Source organism: Macrotis lagotis, chromosome 1 (assembly GCF_037893015.1).
Source record: "Macrotis lagotis isolate mMagLag1 chromosome 1, bilby.v1.9.chrom.fasta, whole genome shotgun sequence".
Classification (NCBI taxonomy): Eukaryota; Metazoa; Chordata; class Mammalia; order Peramelemorphia; family Peramelidae; genus Macrotis; species Macrotis lagotis.
Genome location: NC_133658.1, coordinates 439,249,241 through 439,267,110, shown reverse-complemented (window position 1 = coordinate 439,267,110; position 17,870 = coordinate 439,249,241). Strand labels below are relative to the sequence as shown.

General features: G+C 35.6%; 1 gene segment (V, D, J or C); it reads right to left on the bottom strand.

Moving 5' to 3' along the window:
• Positions 1-332: 332 nt before the first annotated feature.
• LOC141506488 (immunoglobulin heavy variable 3-74-like) overlaps positions 333-17,870 on the bottom strand; it is a 95,421-nt gene continuing 77,883 nt past the window's right edge. Inside the window, 1 exon segment of the V gene segment in view lies at positions 333-1,380. Coding sequence covers positions 965-1,380 — 416 coding nt within the window.

Sequence of the window (17,870 nt, the reverse complement as noted above, 5' to 3'; positions counted from 1 at the left end):
AGAAAGAACTGATGGTGTTGGGATGCAGATTAAAAATTACTTTTCTTTTACTTTATTTTTCTTGAAGTTTTGTATTTTTTTTCTTGGGGTGTCTATGTTTTCTTTTTCAACGTGCCTATTATGAAAATTTTTTGCATGACTACCCATTTATAATCTGTATCAAACTGTTTACTTTCTTAATGATGGGGTGGGGGTTGAGAGGGAGGGAGGGAGATAATCTGAAACAAAATTATATTAATGAGTGCTAAAAATTGTTTTTTAAAACGTAACTGGGTGAAAATACTGAATTAAAATAAAAAATGCTTTTACATGCAAATATAATACTTTTATAAAAAGAAATAATTGGAGAGGACATACTTGAAGGGAAATGTTTGTTTTCACAGGTTCCTGAAATTTTCCTTACAGAAATTAAGGTCTCCTTAAACTAGTGCCGTGGAGAGAAGATTATTCTAATATCAAAGATCAAGGATCTGAGGCACACAAAGATAAATCCAGTCAAAGCAAGAGAATCATTTATGAAATGAGAGGAATATAATTTTGATAACATGAGATGTCTGATTGAAATGAAGCCTCACATTCCTTCCAATTACAGTGACAAGACACTCTGATCCTCTGTGTACACAGATGGGATACATACATATAGATTTGTATATGTACTATATGCATATAGATACAAGTAGATATGTTTTACACATAAACACTGTATATGAAAGTGGTACAGGATACAAATAGTAATTCTTTTATAATTCCTGATTGCCTGTTTGAAAACTTAGGGAAATTAGTCACCATGTACAAAGCATATAAACCCTTAAGAAAATACATATTTTCTCTGTGCCTGTGTCATCATCAACAGGAAAGATTCTTAAGGACATAGGAGATTACAAAGACAAAGAGACAGAGAAGATAGATGCTCACTGCAAATTGCTAAGAAACTCAGAGTTTGATCTCATTCCAGCCTCATTATTCACCTGTCATTGTCTGTGGTCTCCTTGTTTTTTTCCTTGAAGTACAGCCTCATGAGACCTGGCTGAGGGAGTTTCATGTCTGATCTCCTGCTCCTTTTTCTCACTGTGTCTCTTGCACAGTAATACAGGGTTGTGTCCTCAGATTTAAGAGAAGTCATCTGCAGCTGCAGAAGGTTGTTGTTGTTGTCCCTGGAGATGGCGAACCGGCCTTTCACAGAGTCTGCATACTGTTTGCTTGTTCCATCACTATTAATACCTGCGACCCACTCCAGTCCCTTCCCTGGAGCCTGGCGGACCCAGTTCATCCAGCTACTACTGAAAGGGAATCCAGAAGCTTTGCAGGAAAGACTAAGAGATCCTCCAGGCTGCCTCACATCTCCCCCAGACTCCTCCAGCAGAACATCACATTGCACTCCTGCAAAAAAAAAGTCAATAAAGATAATAGTTTTACAAATACATTATTTCAAAGAGCTTTTATCTTAATGGAAAAACCAACCAAAGACAAAACCACCTTGTAAAATAGAATGAAGATTCCACTCAGTCCAAAACCCATTGTCCAGGCTCTCTAGGTGGGATCCTTGGGCAGATAAAGACCCCACAGAAGATAAGCTCCTCTCTCTGAGCAGCAAGCAGGTTTTTGTTGACATTAATCCTCAGAGGGAGGAGCTCAATTTGCATGTCTTTGCATGGGGAGGTAAAGAGCTGCCTCCCAGTGTGATGAGTCCCCTCCCTGAGCTGTAGAGAGATTTCCCCCAGAATTTCTTCTAAAACTCTGAGAATCCAGATATCATTGGTGAACACTCCATATATATCCACCATCTCTTCAATCTATTCCCATAAACTTTTCTATGTTCTGATATTTTCCGATGTTATCCCAATATCTTTTCTCATTGGAAAGGCACCACAAGTCCTCATCATTTTTGATCCTTACAAGAGACTGAATATACCTTGGGAATTACTGGGGGAACGGGAGATAGGCAAATTTCTCCAATTACTTCTAACCATTTCAGCTTGCTTATAGGGTTATTTTTTTTTTTTTTTGCTCAATATCTTTGAAACTGGATTACATGTGGATTATTTACCTCCACTATTATTCTTTATATCCAAGGTCATACTCTGTGGGCATGAGAGAGGTGACTGTAAAGTTTTGAGTCAGAGCAGAAATCAGCAGACACTGAAAATCAAAGCTGGATTGATAGGTTTTGGTTTAATTGTTGAGACTTATCAAAGGCATAGAGAAATGTTAAGGACAGTCTACAGGAAGCTCCTTCCAGAACAACCAAATCTGCTGCCACCTGCTGTTCTCATTGGAGGCATGAGGGAGAACATTTTGGGTAGTTATATAGACTTTACATGAATACATGTATTCGAATGCTGGCAAAAAATACAAATTATTCTCCAATCAACCTGTGAGATTGAGATAAACTTGAACTGGATCAGCTTGTCTTTTTTGTTTTTCCTTCCTCTGATAGAAGCCTCACATTTCCATTATCCTGTCATCACCACACAATCTATATGAAAAAGCACAGTTCAAAGCAGTTTATCGAATGGAATTTTTCTGTTCTTACAAAATATATCTTGGCCTCCCAAGTCTAAAGAGGTTAACTGACCTTCTATTATCTTCAATCCATCTTTTGAAATCTTTTTCCTTTCACTAACTCCTAGCAAAATAATGCCTGTTATTTTAGTTTAAGAGACTTTTCAGTCTTATGTAAGTTCTTCTCACTCAAATCATTTATATCAGGTCTTACACTTTTCCTTCCTCTCTCTATATGGCTACCAGAGTGGTATCAAGTCATACTACTCATATTTTTAATGGACATTATTTTTCCTGTTTCCTCTAAGATCTAATATAGACCATAATGTTTACTGTCCATTTTTTTTCATAACCTGACCTCAAGACATCTTTGTCATTCCTTTATATACTGAACAACTCACTGAAGTCCACTTAAACTAGCCTCCATCCATTCCTTCCAAATGATACTATTCTCTGATTTCCACGTTCTTTCAATGTCTCTCCTCTATTGCTGGGACACTGCTGCTCCTAATCTACACTTCTATTAATTCTTTTATTCCTTCAAACGTCATCTCAAGTGACTTTCTATGTGATGACTTTTCTACTTTCCCTCCATTGAGAGTACCTGCCATTTAAGAATTATTTTCTACTTATTTTTACATAGTCTATATATTCTGATTTTTGTATATAGTTTCCTAAAAGAGGAATGTAAGCAATTTGAGAGTAGGAATTGTTTCATTTTCTCTTCATATCCTATGTACATATGCTTAATAAATGAGTGTTAATTGAATGACTAATTGATTGAATTCATTGATAGTTCAATATTTGTTAATAAATATGCTCAAGGGATATGTGACCAAGATGGTGAAGAGATGTCAGGCACTGTTTTACGCCCTACTGGTTTTCCCTCAGAATTGACATGTATCAAGTCACTTAAGAGTTGTTGGAACAACAAAATCCCATAGAAAGAGGGGAACATCTCCCAACAAGGTCTGCCTGTGAAGAGTGGAGTGTACTAGTGCAAGGGCAAAGACTAGAGACCCAGTTCACCAGCAGTGCAGCAAGGTGTGGGACTAAACTGAGAAACTCAACTGTGGGAGCAGAAACCTTTGTGGTGTGATCTGTGTGGCCATGGAGTGGTAGAGTTCCAGCTTAATGGGAGATTGCAGGGCAGCTTTGCAGAACACCCATTTGGCCAGCATAGTTGTTCTGGACAGCTCCACTTTGAGAGCCCTTGGTGTTCCCAGAAGAACCCCTGGAGTTTTGCAGGGCAGGTCTGGCATTCCCAGGGCAAATAGCATAGAAACCATCCTAGGTGTTTTCATCTTTTGCAAAGACCCTGTTGGGCTGGCCCAGTAACTGGGTTCCTAGTGGAGAAAGTCCAGATAAAACCCCAGGCATAAGGAGTGGACAGTTGACAAACCCAGCATAGACCATCCAGAGAGAGCCTCTGGAATTTCTTAATGAGTAACCTCCTGGAGTTCCTAATAGCTATAGCCCTAGGCCAGTAAGCAAGCCTATAGGATTCTCAACACCAGCAAACCCTCCCCCCACTATAAGACACTTGGGATACTTGGGATTGGTAACAAATCTTAAATAAATGAGAAAGGTCAGAGGAAAAGCAGGATCTATTGAATGTTACCTAGGAGATAAGGAAAATAGCTCAGAAAAGGATAGAAGGGATGTTATATATGAAACTTCAGAGGAGAATATAAATTGGTCTCTACTCCAGAAAGATTTCTTAGATGTCAGAAAGGATTTTAAAAATAAAATGGAAAAACTGGGAAATCCTTACACATATATCACATATATCTACTCTGAATATCTATGTCATCAGAATACATTAAATAGGATTACTTTCTAAACATTCAAAAAGCAGTCAAGTTCTCCCAGCATCTGGAGTATTACTCCAGAGATTTTATCTGGAAAGGCAAGGCCATTGTCTGACCTGATTCCTAGCATGAGGTCAAATCAGGGAGGGGCTCATTTAGAATTTTTTAAAAAACTTCCAAGGATGTTTCATTAGCTTCTACCCATTCTGAAAATTTGTCAACAAAAATGAAGAGATAATCAAAACCTGTTGCTGGCATTTTCATGCAGGTGCTTTTATTTTCTCTCTTTCTATTGTTTTTGAGATAAGAATTTTTCTGCCAATTTTCCACCATCCTCCTGCTGCTGCCTTCTTCTCCCCATATTCAGCAAAGGAATCTTTTAAGGGGGAACAGACAGGACCTGGTGATTGGGTGGGGGGATGAGGTTTGGGAATTCAGGGGCTGAGATCTCTAAATTTAACAAAACAGTAATAAGTGTAACACATTAAGAACTAGATTTCACAAAATAATCTTTCAATTATTATAGTTATACCTGGACCTACAAATCTATAGCAAGGTCCAACCCATTATTTAAAATTTCAGGAAACCCAGAGGGGCATAAACTTTGATAACTTCCCTCATTAGCATCATTAATTCCAGCTTTGACATCATTACAGTAAAATAGTTTACATTTCCAAAAGCAGATAACATGTTTGATAACACCCTTCAATCTTACTTATTGATAAGTCATCTAATTAGGTATACATTATTTTTAATTTCCTAATCATTTTCCAAAGCCCCTCACATTTACTCAACATAATTGGAAAGGTTATCTAGTAGTTAAGATATAATATAAACATTAAATTCTTAACCTACATGAAATATAACATGCTGGCATTTCATTTTCTTAGAGCGACATAAAACAACACGTTCTCTTAAATTTAACTTTACAATTAAGTAACTTTTAAACACAAACCTCTTTTGAGTTTTTGCTTTATAACTTATTTTATCTCCTCTTCCAGATATACTTCTATTTTCAAAGAAAATAAGATCCTCTATCAATGTTAGTTTTATACAATAATTTCAAAAGTCCAATGTACACTCTTTACCCAAGCTAGTGTTATAGTTATATGTATAATTTCCTCTTTTTAACAGATAATAAATAAGCTATATAGATCTCACATATCAATATTTCCTTTCATAAACACGAGGTGAAAAACAAAACCTTTCACAAATTTTCTGGACCAAAAAGACCTTGAGGACTATAAACCATTGGCAAAGTATTCTCTAGTTTTTTTTTTCTGAATCAATCCTGTCCACCATACCATACTGGGGAATTACTTGCTCTAGCAGAAATTTGCTGACCATGGGGGCAGTTGCCCTTGAAAGAGGGAAGGCTTCTACCCAGAAGGTCAAATGGTCTACTATACCCAACAAATATTTGAGGCAGCCAACAGGAGGCAGCTCAGCAAAATCCATCTGTATGCTCTGAAAGGGTTGAATTCCCAGAGGTCATCACCCTGCCAGCGTTTGGTGCTGGGCAGCCCTATTTGTTCTTCATCAAATGAGACACCCATCTACCAGTTGCTTGGCTATTGTATAGAGGCCAGGAGATACATACTTGGCTAAGACCACATCACACAGATTCTGGACTCCCCAATGACTTCCTTGATGTAAATTTTGCAAGACTTGCCTCATACTTGCTTTGTTCAGCACTTCCCATCCATTGGGCAAGTGCCAGTGTCCCTTGTTGGACTCCTTAGCCCACAGGTCCAACATTTTCTTCTTTTTCTTATCGGTAAAGGATGGTTGGAGAGGTGCATGAAGGAATCTTTGGTATTAGTAATAACATACCTTTCTGTCCCTACAAGCTTTCCTTCCCCAGTTGTCTGAGTCATCTCATCAGCAAGGTGGTTACCCATAGCTTCAAACGAGTTCCCTGACTGATGTCCTTTGACATATACTACTTCAATAACAGGGGGTTTAAGTAAATTATTTAAAACTTCTCTTATTAGTGCATCGTAGGCCAGATCCCCCATATAAAACAATATTACTTAATCATCTTTTTCTTATCTTTGCCTCAGTGTTTTGGAAATTTATCCCAATCTTGCTGCTGGCTGTCTTTGGGTATTTCCTGTTCTTTTGTTGCAACTTTTACTTTAGATTGTTCTTTCCCCATAATTTAGCATGAGGTCTGTCACTGGCCACCTCCGAGTCTGTGGCTCAACAAATTATCCTAGTCTCTCTACTAGGCTCACAGTGGGGGGGTCACCCGTCCACCAGCAGTCACCCTAGAGTATTTGGAGTTCTGAGGAGTCAGCTTACCATTTGGCTCATCAGATTGCTTACCTCTGGGTTATACGCTTTTAAGTTGCCTGACTGCAACTCTACAGGCCAGGTTTCCTTCAGGTAAATTTTTTGGATCCTTTCCTGGTCTTTGCTTCCATTGAGTTACTCTGCTTCAGCTAGTTTGTCTCAGGGAGAGGGAGACTCCCAATCAGCATCAAGGACTGTTAGAGTAAAACTCTCCACAGGTGCCAGCCCTTGAGCTGAGTCAGGGGTCATCTCTCCCTAAATCCACTATACTAAGCCCACAAAAGCTGTATGGGTATTGAAACACTAACCTAAAATGACTACTCAGAGTCCTCTTAAAGTGGCAGCAAAGAGTTAAAATTTAATTTGGTTCTTGTAAGAAGCAGGGAAGCTCTAACTCTCTATGAAATAGAGAGCAGGAAAAGCCAAATTACAGAAGCTGAAGCAGTGTTAAAAACCCCCACAAAAACCACAACCCATTCCACCTCCTCTTTTCTGATGACCCTTACAAAAATTGGTCAAACTTGATGGTCCATAGAGAAGGGGAGTGTACCTAAGCTTTCCCAAGAGGGAAAGTCTTTGTTTACATCTTTAATGGTTAGAGTGACATAATTTTTATAGCCAGAGATGTGGGTTCTCCTGCTCACCTGATTCTTGATAAATAGAAACTGAGGCCTATGGTTTAGATTAATTTAGCACTATGTTTCTGAAAAGTCAGCACTTTGTCCTTCACACATACTTAACATATGGTTCAAATATTTCAATTGTCTCTATGTCTGGATTTTCTTTCCAGTTCTTTCCAAACCTCTGATCTAGACTATACAGCTCACAGTTTCCCTCAATAATATACTGTTCCACCATTCCTTTTCATTAGCTCTTCTTGACTTTAATTCATACCATTCTGAACTAGAGTCGCATAGCTTATACAGCTATATAAAGCACGGATATGATTCCACTTTTCACACTGCATTTTCCATTCCAGGGTTTTAATATTTGACACTTACTGATTATGGTTTCTGAACCCTAGAGAAGGCAAACAATCATTCAAAAATCCCTTAGCCTAATTAGAATATTCTCTGCCCCCCTCTGGGGGGGAGGGTTGATCTTCTATTCTTAAATCCTTACATATCCCATAATTTTCTGTAATAACTAACAAGATCTGAATCTATATTGATAAACTCCTGAAGCTCTAATGATGCCATATCATTCTGGAAATAGATTAATATTTAATTTCCCCTATATGGGCATATCTTGGTAACCACATCATATAATTTAAGATTAAGCTGACTAAATTTATTTTCCCTATTTTCAAATTAAAATTGCATTTCTTTCTATGATTTCTTTATTTAACATATTTGGTAATATTCACAGTCTCTTTTCTGTTTCTTTAACTTCAAAATAAGGTGCCTTTTAACCCTTACTTTACTAATTCTTCCTGAAGTAATTCTCTCTCTCTCTGGAAAGGGGGAGGGAGGGGGAAAACACTCTGGCAGCACAGAATCAAGGAGAATGGGGAAAGAGAAGGCAACATAAACAAGAAATGGGGGTGGTGCTTCTCATAGTAAAATAGCAGGGTGAGTTGTTTGGCTTCAGTCAGTTTAACACCAAAATTCATTCCTTTTATAAATAAAAATAAAAATTCCTCCTGGAAGTGACTCAGGAAACAATGCATGGGTGAGGAGGGAGGGATCATATTACCCATTGTAACACAGGCAGAAAGCAGGCTCAAGGGGAGAGCCAGTGAGGGCATTAGATGCCTAAAAATCTAGATGCCCGAAATTACAAAGAGCAGCAATCTAAATGAGGCAACCCAAGGAAATTTTTAGGGCAACTCTTCTCCCCATTTAACAAATCAATAGAGAAACACAAACACGCAAATAAATAGGCAATCTAAGCACATAAAGACAGATGAGGCACAAGCACAGATTACACAAATGCTACAGAGTTTTCCAAACTGACAATTTCAGCATATATCAACAAACACAGGCTAATGACATAACCTGATATCTCAGGAATGTGATGAGAGGAGTTTTCAGTGTCTTGTCTGACAATCTCTCCCTCCCAAAGGCCAACCAAATGTGTACCTTGCTATTGCAAGGAGCACCCAAAAGAGGGGACCAGGACATCATGTCTGATATGGAATTCCCCTGCAACCAAATGTCCAGACCCAGAACCAGAACAACCTTACCTCCAGAGGTGTAACAAGATCTCTACTTGGGCTGAATGGGGTATTGCTGGTGAGGAGAGGTTCATGCTAAGACTATGTCTACCTAGTTCTGGGTCCCTGAAACATCTTCGGGGGCTGGCTCCCCTAGGAAAGGGAGAGACAGTCCATTCGAACCTAAACTCGAGGCTCCCGTGGTCTCCTGTGGTGACATAAAACACCAAGATCTTGCTGGGGCCTTCAAATACTGAACTCAAAGAGCAAGACAGAACCAAAATTCGATCAGTCTAGAGATCTTTAATTTCCCAGGGACTGCCTGGGGATGAAGAGTACCCAAATCAGACAGTACCTGAGTTTACAGGGGATAGAGTTTTTATAGTGTTTGGGGGTGGGTACTGAGAACAAGAAAGGAAACAGAAGCAAAGGCAGAAGTTAGATATATTGTCTTGTCATTCTACTACAAACATATGTAAACATATTGCTCAGTATAGATAGGGGACTAGACAGAGTGGGAAAGAGTCAAGGTCTCTGTGTTATGTCTGAAAATGTTTCCTGAGACAGAGGAAGTCACATATTCCTGGACTTCCCACAGGTTTGAGGGAGTGAAATTTACTATCTTATGGTTCCAGCTGCATCTGGAGAAGGGAGGCAGTCCTGGGATAAAGCAGGAATTTTACAGATTCAGCAAAATAATTAGATTAACAAGGATGCTTTATGGTATATCTGTGACCTCCAGAGTCAAGTATTTGAGTCCTGTCAGATTATTTTCAGACCCAAAGACACCTAGCCAAAGTTATATTTCTGAGGAGTTTCTCGGGGCCCAGAAAGGTGTCAAGGACTCCTATACAGGTATTGCACAAATATTGATACTGTACTTCAATATGACTAAAGATACTTTAAAATTTTCCCATGTGAACTTGTGTTTTCTAAGGACATACCTAAGTACTCATTTATTAACATTTTCACAATTTATATAATCTTCATCAACACAGAGAGAATTTTTTCCATTTACTTCTTCAGTTCATTTTGCAGATGATGAAACTAATGCAATCAGGCTTAAGTGACTTGCCCAAGTTCAGAAAGCTAATATGATTTTGAGTCCAGATTGGAACTTAAAATGATGTGTTCTACTGACTCCAGACCTGCCGTTGTATTTATTTGGCTACCTAGCTGCCCTTAGTACATAATACTCAGTAGTAAATGACTATAATAATCTAGTGTGTGATAAACCCAAAGACACCAGGTTTTGGGACAAGAATGTACAATTTGAATTCTGAATTGTTGAATTTTAAAATTTTCTCCCAATCTTGCTTCCTTTTCCACCCCCCCCCACAGAAGGCAACCTGATAATCTTTACATTGTTTCCATGCTATATATTGATCAACATTGAATGGGTTGAGAGAGAAAATATATATATATATATATATATATATATATACATATATATATATAAAATATATGTTATATATATATATATATTTACTTAAGATTAAGAATAAAATATAAGAGATAGCAAAATTATATAATAAGATCTTTGAAAAAAAATTAAAGGTCTTTGGTCTTTGTTCAAACTCCACACTTCCCTCTTTGGATACTGATGGTATTCTCTATCACAAATACCCTACAATTGTCCCTGATTGTTGCACTGATGAAATGAGCAAGTCTAGTAAGATTGGTCATAACCCCTATGTTGTTGATAGGGTGTACAATGTTCTCCTGGTTCCACTCATCTTGCTCAGCATCAGTTCATGCTAATCCTTCCTGGCTTTTCTGAATTCCCATCCCTCCTGGTAAGAATCTACAATTTGATAAAAACTGCTGGGAAAACTGGAAATAACAGCTTGGCAGAAGAATGGTAGCCCAACATTTCACATTGTATTGCCATGATAAGCTCAAAATGGATACAAGATTTAGAAATGTCATGGGCAAATTAGGAATCAAAGATAGTTTAACTGGTAAATATGTGAATAAGAGAAAATTTGTGATCAAAAAAGGATAAAAAGTATTATAAAACAAAAAATGAATGATTTTCATACTAATATCTTAAGAGTTTTTGCTCCACTGAAGCTATTATAGCCAACATTAAAAAGAAAGCAAAAGTTTAGAAAATATTTTTACAAGTGTTGTTGATAAAGAAACAACAGTTCTTAAGTGTCTGAGGTTGAATTTGAACTCATGTCCCCTGACTCCAGGACAGGTACTCTATGCACTGTGACACCTAGCTGCCCTTAGAGCACATAATAAATTGTTTAAACTGTAGAGAACTTAATCTATATGAATGCTAATGGCTCTTTAAACCAGTGTTATGGAGAGGTCAAGTTTATGCTGAATTATCACATCAAGGATCAGAGGGACAGTCAAAGCAAGAGGTTCATTTATTTAGTGAGAAGAATATGATTGATCATAATATGAGTATATATAATATGGTTGAGAACAAGCTTCATATTCCCTGTGGTTATAATATCCAGTTATTCTCATGTATTTGAATATTTCAACATCTGCAGGTGTGTACCTATATAAATACTCATTACAGAACCAGAAAGGTCATATATCAAATATGTAAATATGGGTTACAAATGTGTTTGCATATGTATTTATACATGTATACATATATATATATATTTTTTTATTTATACAATATAATCAAAATATACTTAAGGCTAGATGCATTTCCCTGTGCAGAATGGGGGAAAAAGGCTATAGAATGTCCACCTGAACTCAGTGGACATGAGAAATTAGTAAATATTATACAGGTTTCCTTTTTCACAGAAGAAGTTAACAATGGAGTGGCACAACCACCAGTCAATCTGGAGACTATCTGATGCTCAGGGCTGTTTGAAATAGTATTTATCATCTGTGAAATAAATCTTATCTAAACTCAGTATTGTGCATGGCAACTCAGGTGTGCATTTGAACATTGATTGAGAGCCAGGTTGAAGAAATATCCCATGAACACTTAGATGTCACGAAAGCACAAACACTTAATGTTGTGAAAACAAGCTCTTGACTTTATTGTTGAATATCCAGACTTTTCAAACAAATCTTATCCTGGACATGACAAGTCATATGGAACCCAGCTGCATGGATTCCTTGATTAAATTTATGATATTTATCTCCATATATTTAACTCTATCAGGAAAATTACACACTCATAACAAAAATAGAATGATTATAAATTCCTCTTTGTGGGCGGTGACAGGCAACTGAGAGTGGAAATCATTCATGCTTAAAATCCCAAGCATGTAAAATTAAACAAGGAGTAGAAAAATTTTTTTTTACCTTCTGTACTTTCTATAAACAGAACTCCTAACATTTCTAAGGTCCTAAATGCTCCCATGCTATACATATTTGGATGAGTTGAATGATTAGTTTTACTTAATTTAATACATGCTTCAACAGTATACCTTTTACAAAACCATATAGGTGTCATTTTATTAAACCAGAAAATTTATACCTAAATTCTCTTCTCAGCATCTCTTTGATATTTCCAGTAGTAACTTTGTTATATCCCAAACAATCTGCAACTTCTCTTATTAGTACAACTTCAACCATTCTTTCTCCCCATTGTATAGCATTTTCCCACAGAGGGTTTTGAACATAAGTCCAATATTCAGTCCCCTTTGCAGTCCCCAAATTGTTAATGATTAATGTAAGCATTACCAATTGTCCTATTAGTCCATGTCATAGTCTCCTTTTGTGTGGTCTGTCCTTCCTTTTCCTCTTACCTTTTCTTTTTCAATTTCTTAAGTGTAAGTTATTCACTTTCTGTATTACTTGATTCAACTAGTCTAAACAGTCTGATGCTCTTTTCTGGTATCCAGACAGTTTCTCCATCTGTGGACAGAACAGAAGCATAACCTTGACCCCATGTTAATAATTGATTAGATCCTTTCTTTGTCCATCTTTAGGGTTCTTCCACATGACCATGCCCTTCTCTTCATGTTGCATATCCTTATTAAAAAATCTTTCTGAAGATGTTGTTTATCATTCAATGTTAGAAAATTCATGGCATATAATGAAAGATTTATTGTCCTCTTTTGTTTCCTTTTTTGTCCCTATATATTCCCCCTTATTTGTGTTTTCAGAAATCTCTTAAGATCTTTATGTTTCCTTTCTACTAAAGTTTGACCAGAGGGGTTATAGGGAATGCCTGTAATACATTTTATGTTGTAATATAGACAGAATTATTTAAATGCAATAGAAGTATAACCAGGGCCATTATTTGTTTTTATGGATTTTGGTATCACTGCAATAGCAAAACAATGTATTAAGTGATCAGTCACATCTTGAGTAACCTCTAAACTTTGTGCTGTTGCCATTGTATATGAACATGTATCTATGATAACATGAATAAATTTCATTTTTCCAAAAGATGCATAATGAGTCATATCTGTTTGCCACAACTCATTAGGAACCTAGCTTCTAGGATTCTCAGAATAATTTTTTTTGGGGGGTGGATAAATAGGGAAAGCATTGTTGACAGGATTTTACTATATTTAGCTTACTCTCTGGTGATTTTAAATTCTTTCCCTAGTAAAGGAGAATTCTGATGAAATTCTTTGTGAGACAGCCTAGTATGCTCTTCTACTAAGTTTATAAGGAATAAAAGGGTTAATTGATCAGCCCTAGCATTACCTGCATATATAGGCCCAGGAAATCCAGTGTGGGAATATATATGTTCAATAAAAAAAGAATTGTGTCTATTTCTTATAACCTTGTAATTCTTTGAAGAGTTGAAATAATTCTTCATCAGTGCTATGCTTAATATAGGCTATTTTATGTGTCTGACCACATGATTAACTATACTTACTATCTGTAAAAGTGTTAAGGGTTTGTGGCTTCTCTTTTAATACCATTGATATAGCATATAATTCATTCTTTTACGTTGATGTAAAAAGAGTTTATAATTTCTTTTCTATTATTGCTTTTATACTTGGACCTACAAGTCAAAAATAAGGTCTATTGCATTGCTTAAAAATTATATGGAACCTAGATGGTCAAAAGTTCTGATATTTTCCCTCATTGCCTCTACAAAGCAATCAATCATTAATTCCAGGATTTGACATCATTACAGTAAAATAGATTATATTGACAAAACAAGATCACATAACTTTTCACCATCTTGCTTATCAGTATTATGGAACCATGGGTTACATAATTTTTATTTATTTAACTAATTATTTATTTAACTATGGGTTACATCATTTTTCAAAGTCCCTCACATTTATTCAATATTATTAGAAATAATTGCAGTTAAGATATACTTCCCAATCTCTTATACATTCTTCTACTGAGTTTAACATTTGCCTTTTTAAAAATTGAACATAAAATTCTTAACCTACATGAAACAAAAATTTCCATGCTGGCATCTCATTATCTTTAAGTTAACCTTATAACTGAATATCTGTTTTACTCATTTTTTTTTCATATCTATTTTTATAAGCTTGTTTTCCTCTTGTTCAATACATTCCTATTTCCAAAAAGCAAATAAGATTCTCCATGAATTTATATATATATATATATATACACACACACACACACACACACACACACACACACACACACACACACATGTATATATAGTAATTTCAAAAATCCAATGTATACCTTTTACCAATGCCAGTGTTACAGGATACATATATAATTTCTTTTTTCTTAAATACCACATATTAAGTAAACTACTTTGTTCTTACATATAAATATTCCCTTTAATAAAAACTATGTGGGAAAACACAGCATTACACAAATTCTGTGGGTCAAAAAGACCTTTAGAGATATTGGCAAGTTATTCCCTAATTTTCTTATTTCTTTTCTTTTCTTATTTCTAATTTATTATAATTTCTAATAATGTTCTTATAAGAAATCTTTACAAATGTGATGGATAACACTTCAATTCATCCATTATTATTGTAACACAATTTTAAATTTTCATAAGACTTATTTAAATCTGTTCTTATACAAAATTTACTATTTATACAAAATTATACATTTCAATTTAAAGTATATTCCCTTTACTCACTGGAACTTTGTAATATAAAAAAAAATTCTCAGAATCAGATGTTTCTTAAAATCCCTTTTTATGATTACAAGATTTTCTTTATAGTTCTGACATTAATCTTTTAAGTTCCAAAACTCACATTCAAAATACCTTAAATTATTTTCCTTTTCAAAATATAAAAAGCTTGCAAATTCTTCTTATCTGTATCAGTGCTATTCTAACTTCTCAGTGCTCTAACTTAAAAGAGCTTTCTTTCCTCATTAATGAAATGATGTCAAGGTAGTATGTACTAATTCTTTACCTTTACTCTTTGTCTTTCCTTGCTCACCCTAAATTTTCAAATGCATGAACTACACCCCAAGCATATTTTGTATCTGTATAAATATTATCTCCCCCTTTTTTCATTTTTAAAGCCTGATTAAGAGCATATAACTCAAAAGTTTTGGCAGACTCCCAGCCTCTATCAAGGCCATTCTTGCCCTATTTTAGCATATCCATTAGTTCTTTTTCTTCCTATAACTCTGGAGGAACCATAAAAAATTTATAGTCAAAAACCCTTTTGTAACATGCTAATTAAAACTAGTCAAAAAATAATTATAGGACTATTTCAATTTCTTCTCGGTCCCTTATTTGTCAAATCAGTAAATAAAACCCTGTTAGTCATTCAGACCAGAAAAGAAACAATAGAAAATAAGAGAAAATAATAAAACCCTTTCTACCCCAAAACAACATGATTTTCAGGAAAAATCTCCTTTTTTGGTGCCAAATCATGAGGTTTTTTGGGGAAAAAAGAATATCCAGTTTTGAAAAGAGAGAATGGAAAGAAAGTTGGTCAATCAGAACACAGACATGACAGCATGGTTGACTATGCAGAGACAGCTGAGAGCTTCCCTCTCCATGTAATTTAACAAACACACATAAAATACATAAACAGGGAACATTCCATTTTTCACAATACATTTTTCAATTCAAAGGCTTTAATATTTAACACTTCTTGATTTTAACTATAAATAACTATAACTATAACTTTTGAGAAAGTAAGCAGTCACTCAAAAATTCCTAAGCTTTATTGAAATATCCTCTGCTCACATTCAGTTTAGAGTAAACCAAATAAATTCTTTTTAGGGGACAGTCCTAAATCTTCTTGGGGGGGGCGGGTCTTCTGTTGGGACAATCCTTAATTGTCCCATTATTTTCTGTAAATCAAATTATGTACTTTAGGATTAACCTGATTCTATTGTCTTTCTGGAATTTACTTCCTCAAAGCTTTCTCAATGTCAAATAGCATTTCTTCTGTGATTGTTCATTTAACACATATCTTTCTCATCTGCGCATACTTGCTGTCTTTTCTTTGTTTCTATAACTTCAATTAAATTCCCTTTTTAACATTTGTTTTCATTTAATTTTATTATTATTATCATTATTGTTGTTTTTAATCAAGTCTTCATGAAACATTTCATTCTCTCTTAGCTAGTCCTTTATCTTAATTCCTCTTTCTGCTAACTTCAAGGTTGAGATAAACTAGCCAGTAACAAGCAAGCTGTCTGATCTCTCACACTCCTTCAAACTGTCTATAGTAACCTAGTAAGAAACCATGCAAAATCTTCATCAGCTTTGTTTGTTTTATTTTTTGTAAATGAAGTATTGCCTCTTTCCTTTTCAGGCAATTTCAGCCATGCCTGTTTTGCAGCAATGGATATTTGTTGATATGTTTGTAAGGTATACCCAGTTTGTTTAATTATTCCTTCCCATGGACCAATACCAGTAAGCATTTCAAATGTTATTCTAAACCCTGATGCTTCCTTTCTTCTAGCTTGACTAGTAGAATTCTCAAAAAATTCAGTTTTCCATATTAAATAATCTTCTGGAATGAGAGCAATTATTGCTATCATAGTATAATCTTTCAGGGCTAGTATTTATCTGGCTAATGTTTTTATCATTGTTAAAACATATGGGCTAGTATTGCCATATGTGCATGTTGCTGATTTTAATTCCTTAAATGTTTTAAAATCTAGATTATCATATTCTCTCACAATATTTCTTGAATTATCTGGATCAGGTCTCTCAAATATGGGGAATGAGAACAATAACTCTTTCATGTCCCATGGAATCTCCTCTCCTTTATCCACTGCTCCTTATCTTTGTTAGTGTTTTCTTCTTTGGAGCATAAAGGAGCTGGTGAGTTGGTAATGATAGGAGGAGGTGGAGTTGGAGGCAAAGGACAACATTCTTCTTCCTCCTTTTCTTTTTTACTCTTAACTTCCTGCTGAATAGTTTGAATATCTACATCAACTTTTAATATCTTGGAGTCCAAGGAACATCTCCAGGTGGAGTCATACAAATTTTTAAAATATTCCACAATGAAAAGACTCCTATAGGAAATGCTTCCTGACCTTCCTGTCTAAAATGCTCACTAATCTGTCTTTCCAGTCTCCTATTTTTCAGTATATAGTACTCCTTCTTCTGGATAACTTCATTTGTACACATTCAATAAATTTTTCCAGTTGTTTGGTTGATATTAACAAGCCTCTTTCTTTGACTATCTACTTTAACACTCTCAAATGATGTCCTCTATCTTTAGATTGTCCCTGTCCTATATCAATGCTTGCTGTTTCAAACCTGGTGAAAAAATTTATATATATATTTATATATATGTGTATGTATATCCTCAATACCTGCTGTCATGTAGTGTGCTCTGTGACCCACAGGATGTCCAGACAGTGTCTTTCCTTTCAAGAATAATTCCCCTCCAGGTCATTCCCTGATCAGGCACCAGTTCCCACAAACACTTATATGTCATGAAAGGCACCAACACTTAATGTCGTGAAAGCAATCTCTTGATTTTATTGTTGAATATCCAGACTTTTATAACAAAATTTATCCCAGACATGGCAAGTCAGCTGGGATCTAGCTGCATGGCTTCCCTAAATTATGATACTTATCCTTGAAGTCTATATACTTCTTTACCTGAAAAATTCCCACACAACTGTAGCTACACAGATGTTTTCAGTCAGGGTTCACTGGTGAGCCAACCAAAATGTTAAGGAGCAAGAATACATGCATATCTCTGGTGACAAAGGTAAATAACTCCTAGGGGCTGGGC